Source organism: Corticium candelabrum, chromosome 5 (genome assembly GCF_963422355.1).
Source record: "Corticium candelabrum chromosome 5, ooCorCand1.1, whole genome shotgun sequence".
In the NCBI taxonomy this organism is placed as follows: Eukaryota; Metazoa; Porifera; class Homoscleromorpha; order Homosclerophorida; family Plakinidae; genus Corticium; species Corticium candelabrum.
Window position 1 is genome coordinate 7998672 of NC_085089.1, and position 26433 is coordinate 8025104.

At 39.3% G+C, this 26433-nt stretch overlaps 5 protein-coding genes and 2 long non-coding RNA genes across 11 annotated transcripts; 5 read left to right on the top strand and 2 right to left on the bottom strand.

The window, feature by feature from the left end:
* The first annotated feature begins 30 nt into the window (after positions 1-30).
* Positions 31-4748, top strand: LOC134179468 (nuclear valosin-containing protein-like). Of its 2 annotated transcripts, XM_062646368.1 has the most exons (24): positions 31-150; positions 207-283; positions 400-449; positions 518-608; positions 753-846; positions 926-1037; positions 1104-1238; positions 1383-1447; positions 1503-1637; positions 1735-1836; positions 1899-2016; positions 2102-2252; positions 2323-2460; positions 2517-2650; positions 3031-3107; positions 3164-3286; positions 3351-3455; positions 3519-3581; positions 3637-3759; positions 3818-3917; positions 3988-4094; positions 4187-4263; positions 4321-4486; positions 4555-4748. In XM_062646368.1, the coding sequence occupies exons 1-24, from the start codon at positions 40-42 to the stop codon at positions 4603-4605; spliced, it is 2505 nt and encodes an 834-aa protein (XP_062502352.1). In that variant the 5' UTR covers positions 31-39; the 3' UTR covers positions 4606-4748. The 2 variants fall into 2 exon arrangements, with proteins under 2 accessions (XP_062502352.1, XP_062502351.1); XM_062646367.1 differs by having other exon boundaries at positions 1104-1447.
* Positions 4749-5048: 300 nt separating this feature from the next.
* On the bottom strand, positions 5049-7466 carry LOC134179807 (mitochondrial basic amino acids transporter-like). The gene is made up of 4 exons (XM_062646769.1): positions 7372-7466; positions 6144-6187; positions 6006-6086; positions 5049-5945 (listed from the first exon to the last, which is right to left on the bottom strand). The coding sequence occupies exons 1-4, from the start codon at positions 7403-7405 to the stop codon at positions 5178-5180; spliced, it is 927 nt and encodes a 308-aa protein (XP_062502753.1). The 5' UTR covers positions 7406-7466; the 3' UTR covers positions 5049-5177.
* A 47-nt stretch (positions 7467-7513) lies between these two features.
* LOC134179756 (mitochondrial basic amino acids transporter-like) lies at positions 7514-9595 on the top strand. Of its 4 annotated transcripts, none has more exons than XM_062646709.1 (3): positions 7514-7562; positions 8500-8627; positions 8719-9595. In XM_062646709.1, exons 1-3 carry the CDS (start codon positions 7529-7531, stop codon positions 9475-9477), a joined length of 921 nt encoding a protein of 306 aa, XP_062502693.1. In that variant the 5' UTR covers positions 7514-7528; the 3' UTR covers positions 9478-9595. The 4 variants fall into 4 exon arrangements, with proteins under 4 accessions (XP_062502693.1, XP_062502694.1, XP_062502696.1 ...); XM_062646710.1 differs by lacking the exon at positions 7514-7562 and adding exons at positions 7688-7914; positions 7978-8222 and having other exon boundaries at positions 8500-9595; XM_062646711.1 differs by lacking the exon at positions 7514-7562 and adding exons at positions 7763-7804; positions 7866-8222 and having other exon boundaries at positions 8500-9595.
* Positions 9596-10656: 1061 nt separating this feature from the next.
* On the top strand, positions 10657-11329 carry LOC134179691 (uncharacterized). The gene is made up of 3 exons (XM_062646624.1): positions 10657-10742; positions 10839-10931; positions 11043-11329. The coding sequence occupies exons 1-3, from the start codon at positions 10685-10687 to the stop codon at positions 11327-11329; spliced, it is 438 nt and encodes a 145-aa protein (XP_062502608.1). The 5' UTR covers positions 10657-10684.
* Positions 11330-11971: 642 nt separating this feature from the next.
* LOC134180271 (52 kDa repressor of the inhibitor of the protein kinase-like) lies at positions 11972-13470 on the top strand. Its single transcript, XM_062647386.1, has one exon. The coding sequence runs from the start codon at positions 12239-12241 to the stop codon at positions 13091-13093; it is 855 nt and encodes a 284-aa protein (XP_062503370.1). The 5' UTR covers positions 11972-12238; the 3' UTR covers positions 13094-13470.
* A 494-nt stretch (positions 13471-13964) lies between these two features.
* LOC134180451 (uncharacterized) lies at positions 13965-21762 on the top strand. The gene is made up of 3 exons (XR_009970000.1): positions 13965-14093; positions 14166-14255; positions 21530-21762. It is a non-coding gene; the product is annotated as an uncharacterized LOC134180451 (long non-coding RNA).
* A 2626-nt stretch (positions 21763-24388) lies between these two features.
* LOC134180352 (uncharacterized) lies at positions 24389-25980 on the bottom strand. The gene is made up of 4 exons (XR_009969976.1): positions 25788-25980; positions 24893-25075; positions 24760-24836; positions 24389-24690 (listed from the first exon to the last, which is right to left on the bottom strand). It is a non-coding gene; the product is annotated as an uncharacterized LOC134180352 (long non-coding RNA).
* Between the last annotated feature and the right edge of the window lie 453 nt (positions 25981-26433).

Below are 26433 nucleotides of genomic sequence, written 5' to 3' on the forward strand. Positions count from 1 at the left end.
CACACCTCATATACGGGACTAGGACCGTTAATTGGTGGCATGGATCGTACACTTGTCGACGAACAGTCGGTAAAGAATCGGAAGGCTTTGAAGCGATCTAGAAACGTTGAATCATTTTTTGACAAACGTCTCTTGGGAAGAATTCGAGAGGTGATGCGACTAGCATGCAGTCTAGAGTACAGTACTGAAATTATTTATCTATCTAGTACATAGCAAGTCACGGTGGAAAGCCTTCCAGAACAGCTGTCCCTGACATGGCGGAATATCTGCAGAAAAATTACACGTGTGTGTGTGTGTGTGTGTGTGTGTGTGTGTGTGTGTGTGTGTGTGTGTGTGTGTGTGTGTGTGTGTGTGTGTGTGTGTCAGTGTGTGTAATAACACAAAATCTTGTTTTTCTAGTGAGTATAGTCGTAGAAAAAGACAAGCTTTCAGAAATCTAGTACAGAGAGGTACACAAATAATTTTAGTTCATTTTATGATATCTGGCCCATCAATGAGAGTTTCTCAATTCTTATAGTGTGTTACAGTCTTGCAAAGCAAGAAGATGAAAGTAGGCTCGAAAAGATTGAGAACAAATATCTTCAGCGGCAATTCAAGAGGCATAGAAGGTGAGCTAGCAATATTACTTATTATTAGCAATATGGTTATTTGCTATTTTAATGTTTTTGTCTTGTTTAATTAAGGTAATTAAATGTTTTGCGTCAGCCGTACCACATGAATGTAGGTCAGCAAACTGATGTACTGTTTGTTAGTGATGAATCAGGAACTGTAACTCCTATTGAACAAATTTCTGACCTAAGTGACAGTGATTCTAGCATTGTTGATGATGCTGTTATTGTTGTTAAGGTGAGGAGTGTTATGCATAGCAGCAACCTCTGCTGCAATTGATACAATTTAGTTATTCTCCATCATTTTTACATGTTAGGACACAAATATGTTGAACAGATCACTGGTTTCTGTATACAAGTCAGGCTCAGAACCTCAAACTCCATCTCAGTCTGTAGAGATTAACAATGAAACACTTGATGAAAATTCAAGTATTTGTTAATTTATGTTTAATAATCAAAGCATTTGTTTTACATTGGTGTTTGCTGGTGTTGTAGCTGTGAGAGAGTTAAATCAAAGTGCCTACAATACTGGAATATTGGAATCAGATAGAAAAATCTCAAATAGATCAAAACAAAAAAGACGGAAAGTGATAAAGTCTCAAGAGGATCAAGCAAAGAAGTCTGTTACAGGTTTGGAGCCACATATTATGTTTGTGACACTTGTCAGATGTTTTAATTGTTTACTTTGTGAAAACTTCCAGCTTTATAAGGCTTGTCTTATCTTCATTGCTTGCACTTCTGTTTTGTTGAAGTATTCGTTTTGTGTTTCTGCAGACATACAAACTACAAAGCCGTCTGTCACATTTGCTGATTTTGGTGACACCGAAAACATTCTTGAAGTGATTTTTACAGTACTTCGAGACACTGCAATTTACATCTTTACTTCTGTCTTAGGAACTCACCAAGCTGCTCTTACACATGCTTCATCCAGAGGTGTACAAGCACTTGGGAATAACACCTCCCAGAGGTTTTCTTCTGCATGGTCCACCTGGCTGTGGTAAAACACTGCTGGCAAATGCAATTGCAGGGGTATGAGTATTACAATTTAGTATTTATGACTATTAATTAAGAGGAATCTATTCTTAATTAAGGCATTATTATGTTGGATACATTCTTTGTTTATCAGGAACTTGGGTTTCCATTCATTCGAGTAGCAGCAACAGAGCTTGTTTCTGGAGTGTCTGGAGAATCAGAAGAGAAAATTAGAACATTGTTTAGTCACTCAAAAGTGAGAATAGTTTAGACAGCAATGTCTTTCTTTGGTACTACTGTGTTGCTGGTTTCATGCAGAGTCTGGCTCCTTGTATTGTGTTTCTTGATGAAATTGATGCAATTACACCAAAGAGAGAGACTGCCTCAAAGGATATGGAAAGGAGAATAGTAGCTCAGCTACTAACCTGTATGGATGGTACGAGATCTGACTAAGCATTGCATTGATTTTACATTTTGCTTATGTGGGTGTTGAGTGTTTGATTACTTTTCATACATTTCAGAGCTTGATGAGCACAGTGTGAAGACTGGGTCTCACGTGTTAGTTATTGGTGCCACAAACCGTCCTGACAGTATCGATCCTGCTCTTCGTAGAGCTGGACGATTTGATCGTGAAATAAGTTTAGGAATACCAAACGAGAAAGCCAGGCAACGGTTTGCATTTATACCTCCGACTCGACCATGAGATACCAGTAACTATTTTTGTTGTGTGTGTCTGCGTTAGTATTTTGAAGGTGCTGTGCAAAGATCTAACTTTAAGCGAAGACTTTGATTTTGAGTATTTGGCAAGACAAACTCCTGGCTATGTTGGCGCTGATCTTATGTCGTTGATTCGAGAAGCAGCAGTAGTGGCTGTGAATAGGTAGCATGACTAGTTTGTTTAGCTTGTGTACGTAGTCACTTGTTCGTGCACTGTAGGATCTTTAGATGTCTGCAGGGTGAAGCAACAGAAGAAACAAAATCTGACAAGGAAAGTCGTCTCTCTAATCTTTTCAAAACAAAAGCAGATCAAGAAAGTGGTGTCCAGAAGGAAGAAAAGAATGCATTGTCTGGTCAGCACATTTGATCATTTGCCTATACCTCTGTGGTTTGTCTGTTTAGCTATCCATCCATCTACATTACTTTTCTTCATATGTGTATGTCATCTTATCTTATTATCTGTTGTGTTTCTATTTTGTTAGTATTTTTAGTCACTTTATTTGTCTGTTTGTTGTTTGCTAATTTGTCTGTCTGGCTGTTCGTCTGTTTGTTCACCTGTCTGTTTGTCTGTCTGTCTGCCTGTTTGTGTGTTTGCTGTCTCTCGCATGCGTGAAGAAGTTGATAGGCATATTGTGTGAGATGGTCGGCCTAGTGGGTTGTTGAAATGACTTAATTTATCATTGCTGTGGATTTGTAAGGTCTGGAAATGTTAACACTTTCTCTCTGATGTTAGTAAGTCAGCTTCAAGACTGTGGTCCACTGTCTGAAGAAAGCCTTTGCAAACTATTTATTTCACTGGCAGATTTTGAGGTTTGCTATTATGCCTCTGGGTTAGCAGGTGCAAGACACGAGGCTTGTTCTTATAGGTTGCCTTATCTGTAGTTCAGCCATCTGCTAAACGAGAAGGATTTGCTACAGTTCCTGATGTCGCGTGGAAAGACGTCGGTGCTCTCAGTCACATCAAGGATGAACTGTCGCTGTCCATTTTAGTTGGTTGCAATTGTAGTTATTTGTCATTGCATATGTTGTGGCAACTGTTAAATTATTCTCAAGGCACCAGTCAGGCATGCAGACGACTTTGCTGCTCTCGGTCTTTCATCATCATCTGGTGTCTTACTAGCAGGACCACCTGGCTGTGGCAAAACACTGCTTGCAAAGGTATTGCTTTGATATGAAGCAGGCACAACTGGCATTTTGTGTTCAAACTAATATTTTATCAAGGCTATTGCAAATGAATCTGGAATCAACTTTATTTCAGTGAAAGGGCCTGAACTTCTCAATATGGTATTATGGCATTATGTTGGTGTTGGTTAGATCGTGTATGTTATGTGTTGTGCAGTATGTCGGGGAGTCTGAGAGGGCTGTTAGGCAAGTATTTCAGCGGGCTCGTAATTCAGCTCCTTGTGTCATATTCTTTGATGAAATTGATTCCCTATGTCCACGACGGTCACATACAGGCGATGTAAACTCTTGTGAATAGATTGCTGCTCGTTGTTAGATTTGTGTGTGTTGTTTGTCAGACTAACGTTAGTGCACGAGTTGTCAATCAGATGTTGACTGAAATGGATGGACTTGAACTGAGGAAACATGTTTTTGTAATAGCAGCTACAAATCGACCTGGTCAGATTGCTTTTTGCTAATTCCTTGCTCTCTCTATTGCTTGTTTCTATAATCTAATTTTTAATTAAAGATATTATTGATCCAGCAATTTTGAGACCAGGACGGCTAGACAAAACTCTATATGTGGGTATACCATCTCCAGATGATCGAGTTGGTATTCTAAAAGCGATAACAAATGTAAGTCACGTTACTGAGAGCAAATGGCAAATAGTTGCTGAAAACTTTAGGCAACGGTAGTTTATTGTTTGACCTAACCTTTATATTATCAGGATGGCTCTAAACCTCCACTGGAGACAACAGTTGACCTCGAAATGATTGGTCGTGATGAACGATGCTCTGGCTTCTCGTATGGCTGCTTGGCAGCTGCTGGCTTTTGTCTGTCTTACAAGTGTCTTATTGTTAGGGGAGCTGACTTAGCTGCATTGGTCAGAGAGGCGGCGATGGGACTTCTTAAAGAAAAGATGACATCAGAGGCAAGTACAGCAGGTTCTCCTCCTCCTTCACTGTGCCTCTCACACAAGCATTTTGAGATTGCATTTACAAAAGTCAAAGCATCTGTATCTGCCAAAGTCAGTGATCAGCATGCCAATTGTTGCAGCGCTGTTGTAGAGTTGTGTTTGTTTGGACACACATGCAGGAAAGAGAGAGGTACTCTCAAATGACACACAAGGAAGGGTTAAGAAGTTAATCAAGGAGATTTTTCCAATAGAACATATCGACACAGCTGGAGTTATTCATGGCAGAATTACTTGTTTATCTGACAATATCTGTATGGTGTTGTACATTAATTAATAGAATAGAATATTATGCATTGAGAATTAAGACAGCAAATTTGGTGTGTCATACAACACACACACACACACACACACACACACACACACACACACACACACACACACACACACACACACACACCACTGTTACTCACACACACACTTCAAACCAAAATGCAATAAGTACATTTGCAAGCATAGGTAACTCATATCACACGATGTTATTTACCACAAACCGTACTGTACACACACAGAGCAAGATCAGTATGCAAGCAAATCTGATAGGAAAGAACAGCTGTTAAGTTGCAATTGGTCTAACATGCCACCAGCGAAATCACACTGAAGCAACAGCTTATAATAAGAAACTTCATATTATTAATTCAAAATGGTGTTTTAATTAACATACATAAATAACTGAATAGTTAAAACAGAGATAATAGTAAGCATTTGAAGAAGTATAAACGGTATAACTTTATGTAGCTCATAGTTAGTTATAATCGTTTTCTAGCAAATTACTCATGTACTGTAAACTAAATGAGTAGACTACGAACGTAGTTCCATTGGTTGGGAATGCTCTCAATAGAATCGGCACCAGCCCACGAAACAAAGCTCTTGGACCTTCATTTCTATAAATCTTTAGCATGCAGTCCATAAACCCACGGTACTTTGGTTCTGCTATACTATCTGCCTGAATCCTTGACTTTACAACGTCAATCGGAATGTTCACAATCCAAGAAAGACAACCTGCAGTCCCACCTGCCAGGATCACCTTCCATGCTGCTAGATCGTATTCTGACTGACCCTTTTGTGCGAGGGAGTTGCAAAGATAGGAGTACGATGAAAAGTAGATAGCAAAAGCAGGCACGTCCCGTAATACTGTAGACCATAGACCTCGATAGAATCCACGAATACCATCGTGTTTGATTAACCTCCTAAGTACATCAACGGGTCCGTTATACAATGACGATCTATTGTGTTGCAGACATTTCTTTCCATCGTATGTTTTCTGTTGTACTTGAAGCTTCGTTTTCGCTAGCTCAACCGGAGAACAGACAAACGACTGCACAAAGCCAGCCACTGAGCCTGCTGCAGCAACCTTAAAATACTGAGACTGATGTAAACATGGCTCGTCTGTTTGTTGCTGATAATGATTTTGAAAGAAGCGAAGAGCCGGCCCATACGTACCAAACACAATACCATTGATCAGAGCAACACCAAACAGAGGAGACGTCACACCTTTGTACAGAGCAAGTGGCTAGACGTGAAGCACATTCAAGTAAAGTGTATCAACTTGATGATAGATTGCAGTACTTACGCTTTCCTTTCGAATAATCTGGAGAAAGCAATCGAGTGTCCCTTTATACTGTCCCTTAACTCCCTGTGTTTGTAGCCGTACCTGCCACGCAGCATATAGGATCTTTATATTTGTTTGTTTATAAGATCATTTCATTACCTTCACAGTGTCAAATGGATGGCCAGCAAACAGTCCCATGCATCCTAAATAAACAAAACAAGTACTGTAAGGCCATGCAAATGTATTATTTGTTGACTGTCAGCATCCGTCCCAATTTTTGTGACCAGCCCGTGAATTTCTTATTTCTTGAAAAATTTGTATGTATTACGTACATACAATGCTAAATACCTATGTATGTAAGATCCACTGCTGCTACTGTCACTACTGCTGACCGGTATCAATAAAAGTACATGTATCTGTATAATGTGTTGCTAAACCAATGTCATCAAGTCACTGTTCAGAAAAGCAAGCGACTCTCAGCATAAGCCAAAAGGATGCACGTAGTGACATGTGCCTACAGTTGCATGTGACATGTTACTCGTTTGTTGTTCACGTTTCTTGTCCTCCATTAATGAGATCCTGGCCCTTTGCTGTTGCAGTTTTACGATGAGTAGCAAGTTGTGTGTGTGTGTGTGTGTGTGTGTGTGTGTGTGTGTGTGTGTGTGTGTGTGTGTGTGTGTGTGTGTGTGTGTGTGTGTGTGTGTGTGTGTGTGTGTGTGTGTGTGTGTGTGTGTAAATCAACCATGACATACATAGGCGCGCATCAATTAAAATAAAAGCCGTCCATCCAACCCAATTTTTTAGAAATTCCGACAATCAACAATTACAAGTAACTAATTTTGCATGGCCTAAGACAACCTTATAATATAAATAACAGTATTGTTAACTTATCATTAAGACCGTAACCAGAGCCTACTAACAGAATGGTGGATTGCTCCAAATTTAAAAGTCTAATTATAACTAAACCACTCCATTCTCTGGGTATACACTGTCTACCATCACAAACACACACAAGACACATACCGGTGTGTTAATTAAATTCAACACGCCCTCGTTTTCATAAATTATGCCAACCTTTTGAATGAGTCACCTCACCACATAAAAGGTAAGACGGAAGCGAACACAATCACGTCATATCTAGGGCTTGTACTTGTCTCTAGGCATGTGATTACGCGTAGCCAATCTCTCGAAAATTTCTTCAGGAAAGCTAAAATTCCGATTGTTTTTACACTACTTAGGCAATGTTTTTTCTTTTTTCTATTTCACTATAGTTCTCTCTCTACTGTACCAGCGTCATCGCAATAGCTTGCGGTTTCCGTAGAAAACATTCTAGGAATTTACTCGATCACAACAAGATGCATCTAGGTACGTAGAAATCACGACTCACCTCCTAACCAACCAGCAGCAAAGTCGAATGCCATTGTGTCGTCAATCTCTTCTTCCTACACTCCGGAGTGCACCAGGATGTGTCGTTTTCCGCGCACAAAGGGTCTGGGTACGAGGCTAGACCCTACACATCCGGGATAAAAAGCTATCCGAGGGGGATGGGTGAGAATTTTGTAGCCGGTTGGTTTGGAGGTAAGTGTTGTCTCAGTCTTAAGAAACGAAAGCAGTCAGGTTATTGTGCGTAGAAAGAGTAGGAAGAACGGTAGATTGAAATGTTGTACTGTACTAGCTAGCTATAGACGGTGTTAGATCCCGTCAGTGTACACGTGTGTAGAACGTTTGACGTTTGTTGAGCATGCGTAGTGTACTTTCATAGTTACTCGCCGTTCGCTCTCACGTTTGGACTTTCCAAAATCGCAATTCCCGCATTCTTGGTACGTTGGGACGATCTTGGCATCATTCGAAAGGGCAAGAGCTCGGATTTTTTTTCAATAGCAGAATTGTAAACCGGACCTTGCGAGGATAAAGATTTTGCACTAAGAAGGTCTTTACATCAGACGTTGTGATGTTGTGCTAAATTGTCACGTGAGCGGATGCTTATGCAAAGGATGCCGCCAATATTCTCAAATATTTCTATTGCATTCCAATGCTCTCACTGCCTAGAGTTTCTATGTACCTAGAGATACAAAATAGGACGGGAAATCGCTGTTGTTAAAACATTTGTGGGCAGTCAACCACTTTGGTGGTGGTGTTCAACTGTGTTGGATCAATACAATTGTCCAGGTGAATGATGGAGGCCACACGATTGTGTCGATTGGTATAGCCTATCACAACGTGATTGACTGTTTCCAGGTCTGCACTGCACAAGCAGCAGATGGGACTCTCTCCCTCCCTCCCTCCCTCCCTCCCTCCCTCCCTCCCTCTCTTTCTCTCTCTCTCTCTCTCTCTCTCTCTCTCTCTCTCTCTCTCTCTCTCTCTCTCTCTCTCTCTCAACTGTATGGTATTGCAGTTGCGTGATACAATTAATAGCAAGTAGTAGTCAGTACTGTAAGCAGCTCTAAGTGTACATACATATGACAACATCTCTGTGATGATTTTTGTTTACAGTGTATGTGTCACATATTTATAGGTTGTGCAGGCATTGCAGTTGGTCATCCATTTGACACTGTGAAAGTACGCCTGCAAACACAATCTTTTGGTGGTCCTCAATACAGAGGTCTCTTTCACTGCTTTCATTCTATTATCAAGCAAGAATCTGTATGGAACATTACAATATAGGCACAGACACGTCTAACGACACATGGACAGCTAGAGAGTATTTGTTGGTTATTTTGGTGTTTACTTGTAGGTATTTGGTTTGTACAAAGGAATGTTATCTCCACTCTTGGGCGTAGCAGCCATAAATTCTATTCTATTTGGTGTTTATGGTGGTGTGATGGATTACTTTCATGCACATAGTTTGAATCCTTCTCATTCTACTTATCTTTGTCAAGTTGGAGTTGCTGGAGCGTCTGCTGGTTTTCTTCAATCTTTTATCTTGTCGCCGACTGATCTTGTAAAAACACGTCTGCAAATGCAGGGTCGAGGACAGAAGGCATCGAAGGAACTTTACAGAAGTCCACTTGATTGCATATACAAAATCTATCATCGTGAGGGTATTAGAAGAGGAGTCTTTCGAGGACAAGGAATCACCTTGTTGCGAGAGGTGCCTAGTTTTGGAATCTACTTTGTGTGGTATGATATAATGAGCCAGTTTATCGCAAATACTTTTCAACCATCCAATCGATTTCGAGCAGTTTCTGCAATTGTTTCTGGTGGAACTACCGGCATGTTGTGTTGGCTTTCTACATATCCATTTGATGTTGTTAAATCTCGAATTCAAGCAGATGGCATTGATGGGAAACATACAAGATATAATGGAATTATTGACTGCTTTAGGAAAAGCTATAGAGAAGAAGGACTTGCTGTTTTTGGTCGAGGTCTTCTCTCTTGCTTGATCAGAGCCTTTCCTGTGAATGCAGCAACCTTCTTGGTTGTTGAACTTGTGTTGTGGATGAATAACAGTGCTTTAGACAAGAGACCTTCTAAAGCCAATGAAATTGTTTGAGTTTAGTACATTTGATGTCTCTGCAGATATGGTACCCAGCTTAATTGTTTTGGTTGCTCTTGTATCCGGTCATGGACACGTTATTTAGTAAATTACCGATATGATATTCTTTATATTATGAACATTTCTATTTGTGCCAAGTGGTGTAGAGACTCCTAGCTAGTCGTACAAACACACTATAGTATGTAGCCTGGTAGGCATACCACCTGCGTGCTTCCTCAATGTTTCCAGCTATGGTCAAGAAATCATTCCTAGCTTGAACTTTATATAAGACTCAGGCTGTGTCTCCACTTGTTGCTCTTTAAACATGTTTAACGTTAAACACGTTTGGACTCTAAACATGTTTAGTAGACAGAGTCTCCACTTGTCCATTTATTCTGGGCTATTAAAAGAATTATCCGGGACTTTGTTGTATCGCGCGAATTCGTTTCTTGTGCACCAGACAGTCGGAGATCGTCTTCTGGTCGTCTGAAAACCATCAGAGACACGAGTCTCTGTCTTCGCCGAAATCGTTCTCTCCTGACCCTCTGCATCAGTCTACGCACTCTCTGACATTGCCTAATTCTGTCTTCTTCCAACAGTCTCCAAAGATAGAGAAAGAACAGCGCGAAAGAACTAACATCCATCGTCGTAGAACGCACGTTTCTATCATATGACCGCTAAGCCTAAACCGCTTTCGCTACACTACCTCCTAATCATGTTTAGCAAAAGCTGTTTAGGTTTACAGTTAATTAAACAGGTTTAGCGGTAGTGGAGACGCGATTATTCTTAAACATGTTTAGACTTAAACAGGTTGTAAACATGTCTAAGCCCTAGTGGAGACGCGCCCTCAGTTTCTGTTTTGCTTTGCAGTGGCGGATTCAGGCTGGATCTATGGGGTCTATAGACCTCCCTTTGAGCTGAGCATTACTGTTTCAGATTCGATTTTTCATTCTAATACAAAAATACCTGTTCTTTGGTACTGTGTTACTGTATAAACTGAGTTACTCAACAGTATATTTAATTAAAGACAGCTAGCTAAGTTTCGAAACTACCAGGTCCACGGTCCAGTCCTTTCGTCGGGTTGCCGAGATCGTGTTACTGTAGGCTTGTTGTAAGCGCGCAAAAAGGACGGTAGATCGAGGCCATAAGATCTGCTCATGCTCAGAGAACTTCTACAATCCCACGCATCTACTGATTCCGTGAAGTCGTCAACAAATACTTCAAAATGAAGAGACATGCTGCTACACCTATCACTTCATTCTTCTCCAAAAGAAGCAGAGAAGGTAAATGCAGATGACAAATTTGCATCTATACTATATATAATAGCGTTTGACAAAATTCAATGGATTACCATTTACTGACTATTCCCTTTACTACAGAGTCTAAGGGAGAGTCACACTCAAGTGCAGATATAGGTTCGCCATCACAAAACTGTGTAACAGAAGACCCTTGTGGGGCCCCAGATGCTTCTGGTAAGTAGATTATAAATAGTATTAATCTTAAATTCAAATATTAAGTTACATACATGTAACTGCAAATAGAATACAAACTATCACAACACCGATTAATTTTAATGTTTACAGGTCCAAGTCGAATGTCACCCAGTGCCACCACTCTGTCCCAAGTTGAGTCGAGCACTGCTTTCCCTCCTGACGATATTGGAGCACTGTTGAAAGCAAACCAGAAGTTCAATGACTTGGATCCGACACGTAAATACCAATTGCTTACATCTGAGCCAAATCTTGATCCTTCCTATTACCCAAAGACGTACTGTGCTGTTTCTAAACAATATCGCCACTTTACACCAAGCTTGTTTAAGAAATATCCTTGGCTCTATTACAGTCATGCAGAGGATGGGGCATTCTGCTGAGCCTGTTCATTTTTTGCTCCGGAGTTACCTGGTGGACATTCTACAAGTCAGTTCGTGACTGCACCTTTTAGAACATGGCGAAAACTATCTGACAGGACGCTAGCTCATGGCAAGCTTGATTACCATCTTGCTTCTCTGGCAAAGACGAGTGCATTCTTGGATTGTTATAGTAACCCATCACAAGCTATTGACACAGTGCTTGTATCCGAGGCTCAGAAGCGGATGGAGGCTAACAAGAAAGTGATTTCGTGATGATTGTTTCAACTGGGAGGATACTGAGTATGAACACTCAAACCCAGGGAATTTCATTGAGCTTGTATGCGTTAGGGCTGAAACTGACAATATTCTCTCTGAACATCTCAAGAACTCTCCAAGAAATGCTAGATACACATCCAAAACGATTCAAAACGAATTGATTGAAGTGGTTGGCAAGTACATCTGCAACAAAATCATAGCAGAGGTAAAGAAGAGTAAATACTACACTGTCACTGTTGATGAAGTCACTGATATCTCAAACAAAGAGCAGCTCTCAATTTCCCTTCGCTACGTTTATTATGGTACTGTGAAGGAAGTATTCGTTGCCTTTGTGTCAGTAGAAAGGATCACAGGAAAGCATATTGCTGCAGCAATTTTAAACTGGATACAGACAGTTGGATTGTCACCAAGTGATATGCGAGGGCAGTGCTACGATGGAGCCAGTAACATGTCTGGAGCAAGATCAGGGTGTAGTGCTGTTATTCAACAGCAAGCTCCAAAGGCTGCCTATTTCCACTGTGCTGCTCATCGATTGAATCTTGCTGCAGTGTCTGCATGTAAGATCCAAGCATTCATGAATGTTGAGGCATACATCGGAGAAATTGCAAGGTTCTTCGCATTCTCTCCCAAAGGCAATGACTGTTTGATAAGACAATGGATAAATTCCTTCCAGAAGCCAAGGCCCGAAAGCTCAAAGACGCCTGTAGAACAAGGTGGGTTCAACATATTGATTTGTACACAGTCTTTTTTGAGTTGTTACCGGCACTTCACACATCTCTGCAAGCTATGGTTTCTCCAGGACAACACAAAGACTTTGGTACTGATTGGGACTGGGATGGCAATACAATCACAAAGGCGAATGGCTATCTGTATCAGCTTCAGTCGCCTTCTTTCTCAGTTTGCTTCAAGATTCTCCTTGAAATCTTGCAATGTCTCAAAGGCCTCACAGTCAAGCTTCAAATGCAAGCATCTGATGTCATGTATGCCTACAAGCAGGTTCAGTCAGTACGTTTAATCCTACAGAAAATGAGAGAGGACTGTGTCCAAGAATTCAAAAAAATCTTTGCCGAAAGTCTTAAGTTAGGACAAGATCTCCATGGTGAAGATTTTGAGTTGACCAAATTGCGCATTGCAAGGCGACAGTCTCATCGAAGCAACATTGAAACATGCAGTGCAGAGCAGTATTATTGTGTAACCATGTACAATGAGTTCCTATCTCATGTCATAAGGGAGCTTGACAACAGATTTTCTGGAAACCAGTACTTGGTTCACGGCTTGCTTCATTTGGTTCCAAGTAGGGTTGCTTCTGAATCTCATGATGACTTTCCAGAAACACTCAGTCAAGCTGCTGATTATTTCAAAGATGACTTGCCTCATCATGACATGCTTTCCATTGAGTATCGAATGTGGGTCCGGAAATGGAAGTGTTCAGATGAAGTTCCACAAAGCTTGTTGATACACTCAAGTCATGTGATGAGATCCAGTTTCCTAACATATTCGTTTTGTTGAAGTTGACTTTAACGCTTCCATTCACCACTTGCGAGTGTGAGAGAAGCTTTAGTCAACTCAAACTGATTAAAACCTGCAGAAGATCTACAATGACAGATGATCGATTAAATGGATTGGCAATCATGAAAATAAACAGTGATCGATATGAAAGAATTCGGAAATCTCCAGAAGCACTAAATCTACGTGTGAACTCATTTGCATCATTACATCCTAGGAGAATGAAGATTGCTTTTGTTCTAGCTGATCAATAATTTCACGTTTTTAACATGTAAAATCATTTAATTCCACTGTGTACATTGTACTAAACATTATGTCTTAATTAATGTATATAATATTATATGTATGGCATATATAAATAGCCTTAGCTGCTATAACCCTAGATTGAGATAGCTAGCTTGCTGCTACCAGCTGGTGCAGCTAGTTCTTGTTTCTGCTGGGGAATTATTTGGAATTGGTTTTTTACGCCCAAGGGAGACAGCTCCGGAAGTTCTTAATTATTTAAGTGACTGAATCCTAACAAAAGTAGGCGAAGTAGACGTGGTTAAAATTGTGTTTTTATAGACCCCTCCTTTCTCAATTTCTGAATCCGCCACTGCTTTGCTGTACACATGTGTTGCATGAGTAATAGCATTTATGTCTAGTAGGCATGTCTAGAACTCGGGAAACACTTCCGCCGGTGTAGCAGCGGATTTGTTCCGACGTAGGGTGCGCCGCGGATTTGTTCCGGGGGCTCCTATTGCTTTATGGAGCCACACCCTACAGAAAAACACCTAACGCGCGCATGAATGTTACTACTCTAGTCGGGACCCCCTTTCAGAGATTTCTCTCCATTGTTAACAATGGCAGCGATGAATAGGATTGACACTAAAACAGTGAACAATGCGATGTACAAAATGACGACCTAGGTGAAAGATATCGAACGCACGTTATCCGGGACCTCGCTGCCACACCAGCTGCTGTCTAACATGCGTTATGTGATGAGACACCGGCGACTACAGAGGTAATTAGGAATCATCAAGAGCGTTTACCGAAATTCTATTGTTGTGCCTACATTCTGTACACTCTTACTTAGGTTAAAACAAACCATCGTCTAATTAGGTGGTAGAAGATAGATGCAGAATGAGGATTTATCATTTGCTTATTGCTCCTGCACAGGGATCTGGTAAGCAACTCTTCGGATTGCACGTTTACTCAACATCCCAAACCTTTAGTGACTTAATTTCTAGAAAGTTTGCACAATTTTACTTGTACAAGAATTCGTTTGCTGTGGTATAGTCAATCCCGTACTTCCTCATAATAGCATGATTGGCAGCCTGCACAAACAGTTAGTGTAGAAAATTACTTGTGACAGTAGGTTTCTACTTTTTACCTCTGGAAATGAGACAGACATGACATAGGACATTCTTGTTAGCGAGGCTTCTTCTTGTCCCATTACAGAGTCTAACAATTTGTAGATCTCAAAGCATACACCACTTACTTGTGCATGCAATATACACTGTTAGAAGGTTTATATACAGTAGTTCACCATGATTACATTGTCGTCACACTCTGACCATCTCTCTGGCAGCCACATCATTTTAGTCCGCTCACGAGACTGTTTTCCCTTGACGAATAGGTCATGTCTTTCAGAAAAAACTTTTCCGAGGTAGATATCACAAATTGTATCCTGTATATTGTACCATGCATTATCTGTTCTAAAGAAAGACATTATTTTCTTTCCTTGAACTTTGGTAGCAGCTGTTGGAATTCTTGTATAGTGAATGACATTGATTGTTTTCTTATTGTTTTGCATTGCTGGACCTTTTTACACAAACTGTATACTAGACTAGCTCATGTAACAGTTTATACCATACGTTAGCAGTGTCTGTAAGATCCACTATCTCTTTAGTTGATGACAGTTGTAGACTGTCAGACTTTCTTTGTACGTGCCTGAAGTGGGTGTACATGCAACATAAGAGTATCATTTTATTACAACATATAAAGTTTCTTAGGCTAAAACAATTATAGTACTAGCTGCTACCTTTTCTTTGCTGGAGATTCAATTTCTGCATGTTGCAGAAGTCTGTAAGCAAACCAAGATCGGATTTCAATGATGTTTTTCTAAATTACAATGGTCATAAACAGCAATCTTAAAATACAATCCATTATCTTTAGTTAACCTCGCTGATAGATTTAATGACAGAACTTCCTAGTGCCTCGTTTCTCATATACTATAAGAAATCGGATCATTTTTAATTAGCCTTGCACCCACAGACTGATAAGTGACATACCAACAAGGAATATACACCACAACTGGAAGAGTCTAGCTGCTGTGGAGCATCCTGAATAAGCCACAGTATTATTTTAATGCAACACAATATTGACACATAATATAAGGTTACTTGTGATGTCACAACAACATCTTTCCAATCATCTTCTAAAAAGCTTGTCTTTAATTCATTGGCTTCATACGTCAACCAATCCCTGTGAAGAATACGGGTATTGATACTTCATGTTACAACAATAGAACTGTTTCTTTAAATTAACCTGATCTTCTTGAAAACTCCTGGGGATCTTACCATGAGAGGGTCATAATATTTTATTGTTTTTTTGTTCATGTCAATCACCTGAAACAACTTTTCATTGTGAGATAGTTGCAAGCATAATGTTGCACAACTTACACTGCAGCACCAGTGTTTTCTGATATTCCAGTGAATGGGGATCAACAAAAAATCATAGTTGAAAATGTTACCCTACCACAATAATAACATTTAAATATTATACATAAAAGACAATCATCACTTTGTAAATGTGGAATCGTAGGGTTAGGACTTCTACTTCTTGGTAGGAATCTCTCAGTCTGGGATTGTGATCACATACAGCTTGTAGATGATCTATTGCCTCCAAAGTCTGCATATGCAGTATTGGCTATACCTTTGTGGTGGGCATTTCAAATCTAATGGAACAGTTATCAGTAAAACTTTTAGTTTTTAGCGCAACAATGATTTGACTAAAATACTACGTGAAGTAGCAGATGGTAAACCTATTTCTGTGTAATCGTCTTTAGTTGTAGGGGGTTGGATATGGAAATATGTAATAAATCTAAAAATGTATAACACACACACACACACACACACACACACACACACACACACACACACACACACACACACACACACACACACATGCACGTACACACACACACACACACACACACACACGTACAGACACACACACACACACACACACACACACACACACACACACACACACACACACACACAAATGCACACACGCACACATGTGCATGTGCGTGCACACACACACACACACACACACACACACACACACACACACACACACACACACACACAGCGGTACCACTAATACCAACACCAGTACCTACACCACCAACACCAACAGCATGGCCACCACCATGATCACTTTTCTACAGATTCTCTTACAAAGTGTCTTTTAGTCCATCTTGTGACTGATTGGGGACCCTGGTTAGCAATCTTGACAAAGAAGTAAGTGCTCAATGCTTTGACAAATTTGCCCTGCAAAGCAGCAGTGCATCTATTAGTTATGACTCAGTCATGATATTATTTCATTGAACTTTAATGTACCTTTTGCTGCGCATCAGTCTCCCATAAATTTGAGAGAGCATTAATGAGCTATAAAAAGAAAATTAATGTTACTCTGAACTTAGTCTGATCGTGTAGAAGTGATCATACAGTGTCATTTAACCAACGGTTTGGTTGAAGTCTTAAAAGGTCACGAAACTTTACTTCTCCGGTGACTGAATACATGAATGGTGTGTCATCATCAATTCTTTGGAATGCGGTGCTCATCTATACATAATACAAGGAAGTGCACAGAAATCTCAGTCATAGGTATTGTTTGCAAAATTGCAAGAGAACCATGTGCTCAATGTCCAGCTTGTCCTGTCTGGTTAAGTGAAAAAATAAATCATGTTTCTGGTCACTTGGAGGACTTTCTACACACGATTAATCAGACAGTCAATTTGTAGACAACTCTTTTATTCGATGACAGATGTACCAATATTGCTATTTTCTAGAACTTCAAATGTTTGAATGGCAGGTATGTTCACTAGGCTACCTATGGTTAAAGCAGCTAACGTTAGTTTGTAGTTAGTGCTTAGATTTTATAGAGCAATGACCCATTGTATCTATAGATGTTGATACTGAATGCATGTTGTCAACATCTGTGTTACCTGAGGTCAACAACTTCAATAAGCGATTAACAAGTCAGTGCACCGACTACAATGGTATTACTACCTTTTTCTATGATGTCCAGGCTCTCATAATGATTTTCTGCATAATGGGCAAGAAGCAATGGCATATTATGGACAGCTGCATGATTGTTTGGTTCGATGACAACATCAAAGCAATCAGCAGTGCCAGATGCACTACTGACTATTCTTATGTCGTAAGACAACACTGTTGCCAGTGCTAGTACTGTAATGTGGTCTCCCCATGATCCATCCTTTTTTAGAGTGGCCAAATATTGACACCAGTCCCCACCAGTGACAAAGTGGCTCATGTCCAGTGGTTGACCATTTGAATCCTGTACAAACAAATTTAAATTGTCAACATTCCAATACTGATGGAAATGGTTTACAGTAAATGGACAATTTGTAAGGTGCTTCACTGTGAGAGCTCGTAGTTCCCTGTAGTTGTACTTTTGTTTGGCTCCTACTCTTTGAAGCTGGTCTGATACAGCATGAAAGAGACAGTTCCCATCAGGAGGTGTTGTCCCTCTTAGTTTGAGGCCAGACACTTGTAGTCTTTCAGAAAGAAGCTGTTTATTGTCACATGTTGCTTTATTGTCTGAAGATGATTGCATAGAAGCAATCTGAATGTTCAACAGAAAGCTGGTTGCTTTTGAGTCTAGTGACACAAATGTAATATATAACGCAAACATACATACATACATTTTTTTTTTTTTGTTACAAGGACCCTTAGGGCCCAGGTTACTGCAGACACTCTAAACTTTCTATACTTGTTATACTCTACACTTTCAGCAGTCACACTATCATGTCACTAGGTACGTCATACTTGCTGTACTTCATACTTCATACTTCATCCTTCAAACTTGCTGGACAGAAACGACACTCCGGAGAGAGAGGCAAGTGTATGTTAGTTCCTTGCCCAAGGGAACTTATGTATGTGGCCCTCCCGCACTCGAACTCTGACCCAAAGGTCCCGGATGTTGCCAATCTCCAAATGCACACTCTAACCAATTGAGCCACATACATACATACATACATACATACATACATACATACCTACCTATACCTACATACATATAAATTTTTTGTTGTTGTTACAAGAGCCTCTAGGGCCCAGGTTATGTATGTATGCACTTGCTGCGATGTAACTGTAGAACCAACAGTCACTATATGTACTTGCTATGATGTAAGTAACTCTAGTACCAGCAGTCACTATGTACTTGCTACAATGAGCGATAGTCACTCTGTACTTGTTTATATACGTACATACATATGTACATACATGCATACATACATACATACAGTTTAAGGAAAGTTGATACTGCTTAGATTGCTCCCCTGCTGTCCCAGACAAATTTCCTTGGCATAATTATCACAATAAGTAATTATGCACACCACGAGTACACTGTAGGTTCTGAGTTTACTAGTTTCTTGGCTTGATTGCTGCTGGCTCTGCATGTGTTGTATTGTAATATCGTTAGGATTTTCTAGACAATCATCACATCAAATGTATCTTTGAACAGACAAGTTTTGTATGCCCTACCTGAATGATTGGTAACCGCACTTGAATGCCCTGAAAGAAAAGCAATCATGTAATGTAAATATCAGTATAATTTTGAGAGCAAAATCTTTTACCCACTGATGTAAATTTACTGTCTGAAACACAGTACATGTACCAAATGTTTTTCTTGTTTGAAAATATTGCTATTAATTTAACAAACGTAAGTGCTTATGGTGATACAGTGTGCAATATTATCATATTCTGCATTGTCAGAAGAAAGTATGTTCTATTATCGCAGTTAATTAATTAGTTAGTTTCACACATGGAGATGGTACATTTCAATGTACTAACATGCCTTTTGTAAAGTAGACATAATGCTCTTTTCCCACAAAGAAATGAGATATACCTGATGGTACAGATGGTTGGCTTAACTCCTGTCGTTGATGGAACGGTTTAAGTCTCGTGGCATTGTATAGGGTTTTACATATAGCATCATTCTGCTTTCTCACATAATATCTGCCTTTGCCAGCTCTCTCGGCAATCTCATATGGGCCTTTCCAACTCTGCTCATACTTGCTTCCTTTACGAGAAAGTTTTTTTGTGTTCTGTAGTAGAACATTGTCACCAACCTGCTCACACATCAACATTATTTATTAAACCATAACGTTTCTGAATGAAGGATTGCATTAACAAATCACCTTGTATTCTTCTTTTTTATGTCTGGCATCATACTGCTGTTTCTGTCGTTTTTGTGCTTCTAAGATGTTTTTCTTCACTTTGGTGTCCACCATCTTTCGCAATTGGACCATTTGTTGTACAGACAAATCAAGTTCATTATCAGTAACAGTGAAAGTCATGACATCATCTGTGATTTCTAAGGCAGAAAAGGAAAATGTTTGCATTCTAAAAGTCTGTATGACTATGGAAAAAACACTACAAGGCATAAAACACAGAACCCTTAATTAATGCAAAATGACTCTGAACAAAGGTACATAACATACAATAGACAGCCGAAACTAAAAAAATTAATTGGAGTCACTGCATGATTACATATAAATAGTGATCGGAAAAGTGTCTTAGCGTCCTCCGAAAACTATACTAGGAATTGCTATTGGTAGAAGCTATCTTGCTATAGCTTCTGCCTTGTGTGACAATCAGATCAGAAATAGAATTACTGAGTCTACCAGGTATGTTCAGGCTTTCTAGTAATGAGAGTGAACAATAGACATGGTGAATCTGATGTAATGAGTACTAGTCAATACGACTAAGCTCAATTCTGACTTTGTGTCTTCATAAACCAATTTCTGCTGTACAAGAGCAACCTCATATAGCACATCTAGATGTAATTGTCACTCATTGATTACACTACGCTTTTTGCTTTCCCTCTCTTGTTGTAATGCTTATATACATGAGTTTGTCTTCAAAGTACTTGGCTGAGGTTTTTTGCAGTAAGATACCCATAGACATACATACTGCAAGTACATAGATTTTGGTACACATACATTTTTGGTTACAAGCGCCTGCATGGTCTATGATTATATACACAGAGAAACAGAAAGAATTACAGAAATTTTTCTGAAAACCTTTCAAATAGTTATGAAAAGCGATGCAACTGCAATTTTTGTCCGAGAGAGTAGCAAATGTCTTTTGTCATTAGCGTCATGTACATACATACATACATTTTTTTTTTTTTGTTACAAGGACCCTTAGGGCCCAGGTTACTGCAGACACTACTAAGTACTTGCTACTATACTTTCTACGATACTAGTATACAATCTACGATACTAGTATACAATTGAAACACTATCAGCAGTCACTGTCTATATGTAAACTTCTTCTTTGCTTCTTGGACAGAACCTGACACTCCGGAGAGAGAGGCAATTGTATGTTAGTTCCTTGCCCAAGGGAACTTATGTATGTGGCCCTCCCGCACTTGAACTCTGACCCGAAGGTCCCGGATGTTTCCAATCTCCAACTCCACACTCTAACCAATTGAGCCACATACATACATACATACATACATACATGCATACATACATACATGCATACATACACAGTTCTTACCTTTTGGCTTTGCTAGCAGATCAACAGGAAGTCTTGCGTCTCGTCCATAAAGGAGGAAAAATGGTGAATATTTTGATGATGATTGTTTGCTGGTATTATATGCAAACAATACCGAGTCCAAGTACTTGAACCAGTCACCCTGGTTCTCTCCAACCATCTTCAGAAGGGATCTTTGTAGCGTCTGATTGAATTTCTCAATCAGGCCGTTGGTTTGGGGATGGTAGGCTGTTGAAATTAGATGGTTGACTCCTGTTGTTTCAAACAATTTGTGGTTGAGGCAATTGACAAATTCCCTGCCTTGGTCTGACATAACAAGCACGGGCAGTCCGTGTCGGCAAAACAAAGTTGTAAGGAATTGTGCAACTTCTACAGCAGACTTAGTGTACAATGCAGCAGCTTCTGCCCATTTTGTATAGTAGTCCATACAAGTAATGATGTATCTAAAAACACGTATTAATGTGTGTGTGTGTGTGTGTGTGTGTGTGTGTGTGTGTGTGTGTGTGTGTGTGTGTGTGTGTGTGTGTGTGTGTGTGTGTGTGTGTGTGTGTGTGTGTGTGTGTGTGTGTGTGTGTGTGTGTGTTAATTGTTGCACAATGTGTAAATGCATGAATGTGACTCAGATCTCACTTGTGCCCAGTAGGTGTTGCAGGCAGTGGACCCACAAGATCTACCCCAATTCGATGCCAAGCACTCTTCACTGGGATGGAAGTAAGCTCTGAGGAAGTTTTAGAAAACTTTGGATTTGCCTAGAATAGATCAATAAGAGCTGATAACATTAAACATGCAGCTGTTGTAGATCATAGTCGTTTGACAAGGACGTACTCTACTTATAATTTATTATGTGTCATTATGCCCCTCCATAATGGGCAATGGAGTCTTTACCCCCATCTGGGTGCCCACCAACCCGGCAGGTGAGCTCATCAGGGTACATGTTTCTGTGTAGTCCACACGGCAATGACTGGCCAATTCGATATAGATTGCAGGCATTACAATGACCACGAACTCAATACAGCACGCCTAGTAGATATTAATTAATGACCACCAGGAAAGCACTGAATATCATTGTCAACGGACCGTTCGTCAGACCACAGAAACTCCCCTAACGACTGAAACGAGTCATAGTCTCATGGAAAAGCTAGAGAAACATGAGAAAGAAAGACAGACAAGTTTCATAATTTACTGTCGTCACTGGGGTTTGAACCCCAAACCATGGAGTGGTATAGCCATTGTCGCTAACCACTAAGCCATTATCATTATTATTATTATGTGTCGTTATGCCCCTCCATAATGGGCAAGTGGGGTCTTTACCCCCATCTGGGCGCCCACCAACCCGGCAGGTGAGCCCAGCAGGGTACATGTTTCCGTGTAGTCCATACGGCGATCAATGACTAGCCAATTCGATATAGATTGCAGGTATTATTATTATTATTATTATTATTATTATTATTATTATTATTATTATGTAGATTCCAGGTATCTTTGCTAAGTTTGAGTTGTCCTACCTTTTGACATGTCTCACACGTCTTGATGTACTGGTCAATGTCTTCATAAATAGCATGCCAAAAATACCTGGAGCATACTTTTTCGCGGGTTTTGTCTCTGCCAAAGTGACAGCCTCCCATGTGATTGTCATGGATCGACTGAAGAATCTGCTCCCTCAACTCCTTGTTTTGAATCCACTGTCTCTTGATCTTTTTACTCTCACTGTTGCTTTCGGAGTAGTACAGAACACCATTGTGCAGGGTCACCCTCTCACTAGTGAACTTCCGTATGGCTCTTTTTCTGCTTTCTGTAGCACCTTGTACATACCTTCCAACATGGGATTCACTCAAGTACCTAAACGCTTCTTGGTACGTAATAGGATTTCTATTTGACATGATGAATTTCGACAAGTGTACACAATCTGAATGCTTGAATTTAGCTCAAAGTCAGGGCTATAGCTGGTCAAATTGAAATATCATGAGCTCTAATTGAGTTATAGTTATCATTGTCAGAGCAGTGGTGACACATACTTCTTCTTTGCTAGCTGAAGATGTCTTTTCTTAGCTATTCTAGTGACCCACCACAACAACTTTGTTTAGAGTATAGGCAATTAAATGGAAGTGTTCTGTTCTCAAATAAATCATTTAACATATAATATAGGTAATTGGCTCATTCTTTACTTTTTTGTACACAAAGCGCGTGTTGCCATGCTGTGGAGCCAGTTACAGTGGTTGTACAGGTCACGTGGAGGTAGAATAGAACCGATAATACACCCACTGTCATAGCAACAGAATATACCCTGGGTATATTTTAGAGTAAACATCAGGCTTGAATACAATACACTAAATACCATTTAGTCTATTAGCATCTTTTCCTTATACAAACTTTCACAAGCCATTAGTTACCAAACATACACAATACACTTAGGGCAGTCACATAACACCTATTACCTCTACTCATTACATCAGCAAGGTTACAAGAACAAACAAGTTATTTATTTATTGCTTGTTGCCCATGTAGAATGTAAAGCTGCTGATACAAACTTCTATTATGTAAATCTTTTCTAAAAAATTAATAAGTAATATCAATTTATTTATCTTAATAATAAGGTTCTTTAGGTCTATCTTCAAGTGTAGATCAGTACAGCGTAATTGTGAAATCTTTAGGTAGTTTGTATACTGTTGAATTTTAGTATACGTACTTTCTAATCTAATTCTAGTCGTTTAATTAAAACAACTTTTAAATCTAAGACAACTGAATGCATATGGCATCATTTTGCAATATATACAGTGCACCAATTCTGTGAAATCAGTTGATAAGCAAGTGCATATCTGATCATGCACTACTTCTGCAAATGTGCAGTTTCTGAAGCAAGACTGCACATAGAAACTTCTACTGGCCATGCTAGTCTTTTGAAAGAGTTTCAATAGTTAATATTAATATGTTGATCTATAATAGTTATGCATCTCACTTTAGCTGCAAAATGCTAATGAATTACAATGTATCCAAGTGGCTGGCAGAGATGGCACCTAATCAAGATGCTTTGATCTGATTCAAATTGTTTTCTATTGATGATATGAGTTGTTCTACGCAAATATTAATTAAGTTTGAAGGGAATTGAATGTACTTGTAATACGAGCTCTGATTTGCCGCTGATCACTACTTCTCCAACCATTTACTTTCTGCAGTAAACTGCACATACAAACTTAACTGATGTCACTGATGGTGTTAACGTTTTGAAATAGTTTCAATTATTTATATATGTATCTCTTTATTTAATATAATTAGTTGCAATTGGTTGCAAAATGCCAATAAATTCGAAGTCTTCACAAACAATAATTTATATCATTTCTATCAATAATTTATATAATATTTCTGTTGCTGGTATATATTGTTTAATTAATTAAATTGAGTTTTAGTATGCACATATCTAATCACCACTTGTGCAAATGTGTGTATACAAGAAATAACTTTTCATGCAAACTTCTACAGACCGTTATAGTTTTAAAAGGTAAAATATTTGATATTAATAATTTAACGCTACAACTTTACTAGTAGTATCTAGCTGCAATATACTGTATATGTGCTCTAAAATTTTTAGAACAGTAAAAATGCCAGTCTATCTGTATGAGCAACAGCATGTAAGTCTATACATCATACATTTGTCTTCACTACACATAGCTAGACTATACAGGCCATAATTGTTACAGTTTGAAAGTATAAATCAATGCTTGTATACATTCTTGGTAAGAACATGGAATATCTTGCTGTTCTTAGACGTTCAGCATTTCTTGATGGCATCTGTTAACTCAAGAGTAACTAGAACAAGTCAAAAAATCATGTCGTACAGTTAGATTCCATTAACCTCTTCACACATGCCCAACCAACATTTCAGTAAAGTTGACAAAGATCTTGGGGTTCTACATGGCAAGAAATTACGGAACACCTTGTGTAAACCAAGTGAGCTAAATCACAAAACAAACTAGAAATAAGTCAGTACAAGAATACAAACTAAAACTACCTTGTACCGTCTACATATACTACAAAATCAAGCCAAGATCTTGGCAGCTGTGGTGGTCTTCCAGGATCTTCCAAGATCTTGAGGTGTAAACACCCTGCTGCATGCGCAAAGACGAACAGACAACAGTTTGCTTCTGTATGTACTTTATACAGTAAGGAAATAGACTCTCCTTGTAACCATTGCCTAAAACAATATATATTTCTTGTGATTTCTTGACCACACCCTTAATGCATCCAATACTCTTGTACCGATTAGGAAAACAAACAAAACATTTTTATTATTATTGTTATTGTTATTATTATATTATTGTTGTTGTTGTTAAACATGACAAACCAAAAGAACACAACAACTTTATTGATATCATACTAAGAATAAGCCAACCATACTACAACCAATTTAAAAAGAAAATTACTATTATTATCATTATCATAACACCAAATATTTATCTCAACTCACAGCAGCAGAGAATCTATCAACTCCACTGCATTATTGCATCAAACAGCTCATGCCAGCAGCTCACATATGCCCAACATAATTAAACACTCAGTTCAGTAATGTACCTCAGTAACCTGGGTTAGTATATAGAGTTAATAATAACACATAAACTTTCAAATGATCAACAAATTAGACAATTCTATATTCATTCACTCAACTGCATTAAATTGTCAATTAATTAATTAAAGCATGAAGGTACACACAAGAAAATTTATGCACATGCAGATCTAAACTAACTGCTACAACAGTATATTATAGCCTAAAACACAAGCAGAAGACTACAAACGAATTTCTATTCAAAATCACTGCATGCGGTAAACCAAAAATACCAAACTATTAAAGGTCTACACATTTGATTCTTCAAAAGCGTCAAAAACATGTCTAGATACTCATTCCATACCTTTCACTGTCATAGCCTGCCGTACGTCTATTCACACTAGATAATTATCTAGTGAATTAATTAATTATCTAGTGATCGGAGAGTACAAGCCACGGTTAGATCGGGACAGTTTACAGCTGCAGGTTGTTGCGTAGACTACAAAGAAGCCTCTGAAGCCTGTACAAGCTTTAGCATGGCCAAAGGAACAGAAATAAATGTTTGACATGTAATACGCATGCGCTAGACAATTTCTAGGCGTCGGCAATTCTACCCCGCCCCGGAACAAATCCGCGGAAGAAGACAACAGCGTCTGGAAATCCGAGGGACAACATGTGCGCCAGCGTACGCTTGCGCATTTGATCAACCGGAACAAATCCGCGGCCGGACCAAATCTGGTACACCGGACATACGTAGAGAGGGTGACAAGAAAACTCGTCCGGTTGTCTAAGTATTCGTGTCACACCCCGGCCTGGCAGCCTTACTTAGAGATGGCTGTTGAGGGAGTTGCGGGATTTGTTGGAGGTATAGCTTAGTACACATTGACTTTCTGAGTCCCCTAATTCACAATTATTGCGCAAAACGTTGCAGGATGTACCGGAGTTGTTGTTGGCCACCCGTTTGACACCGTAAAAGTACGCCTGCAAACACAATCAGCAAACAGTCCAAT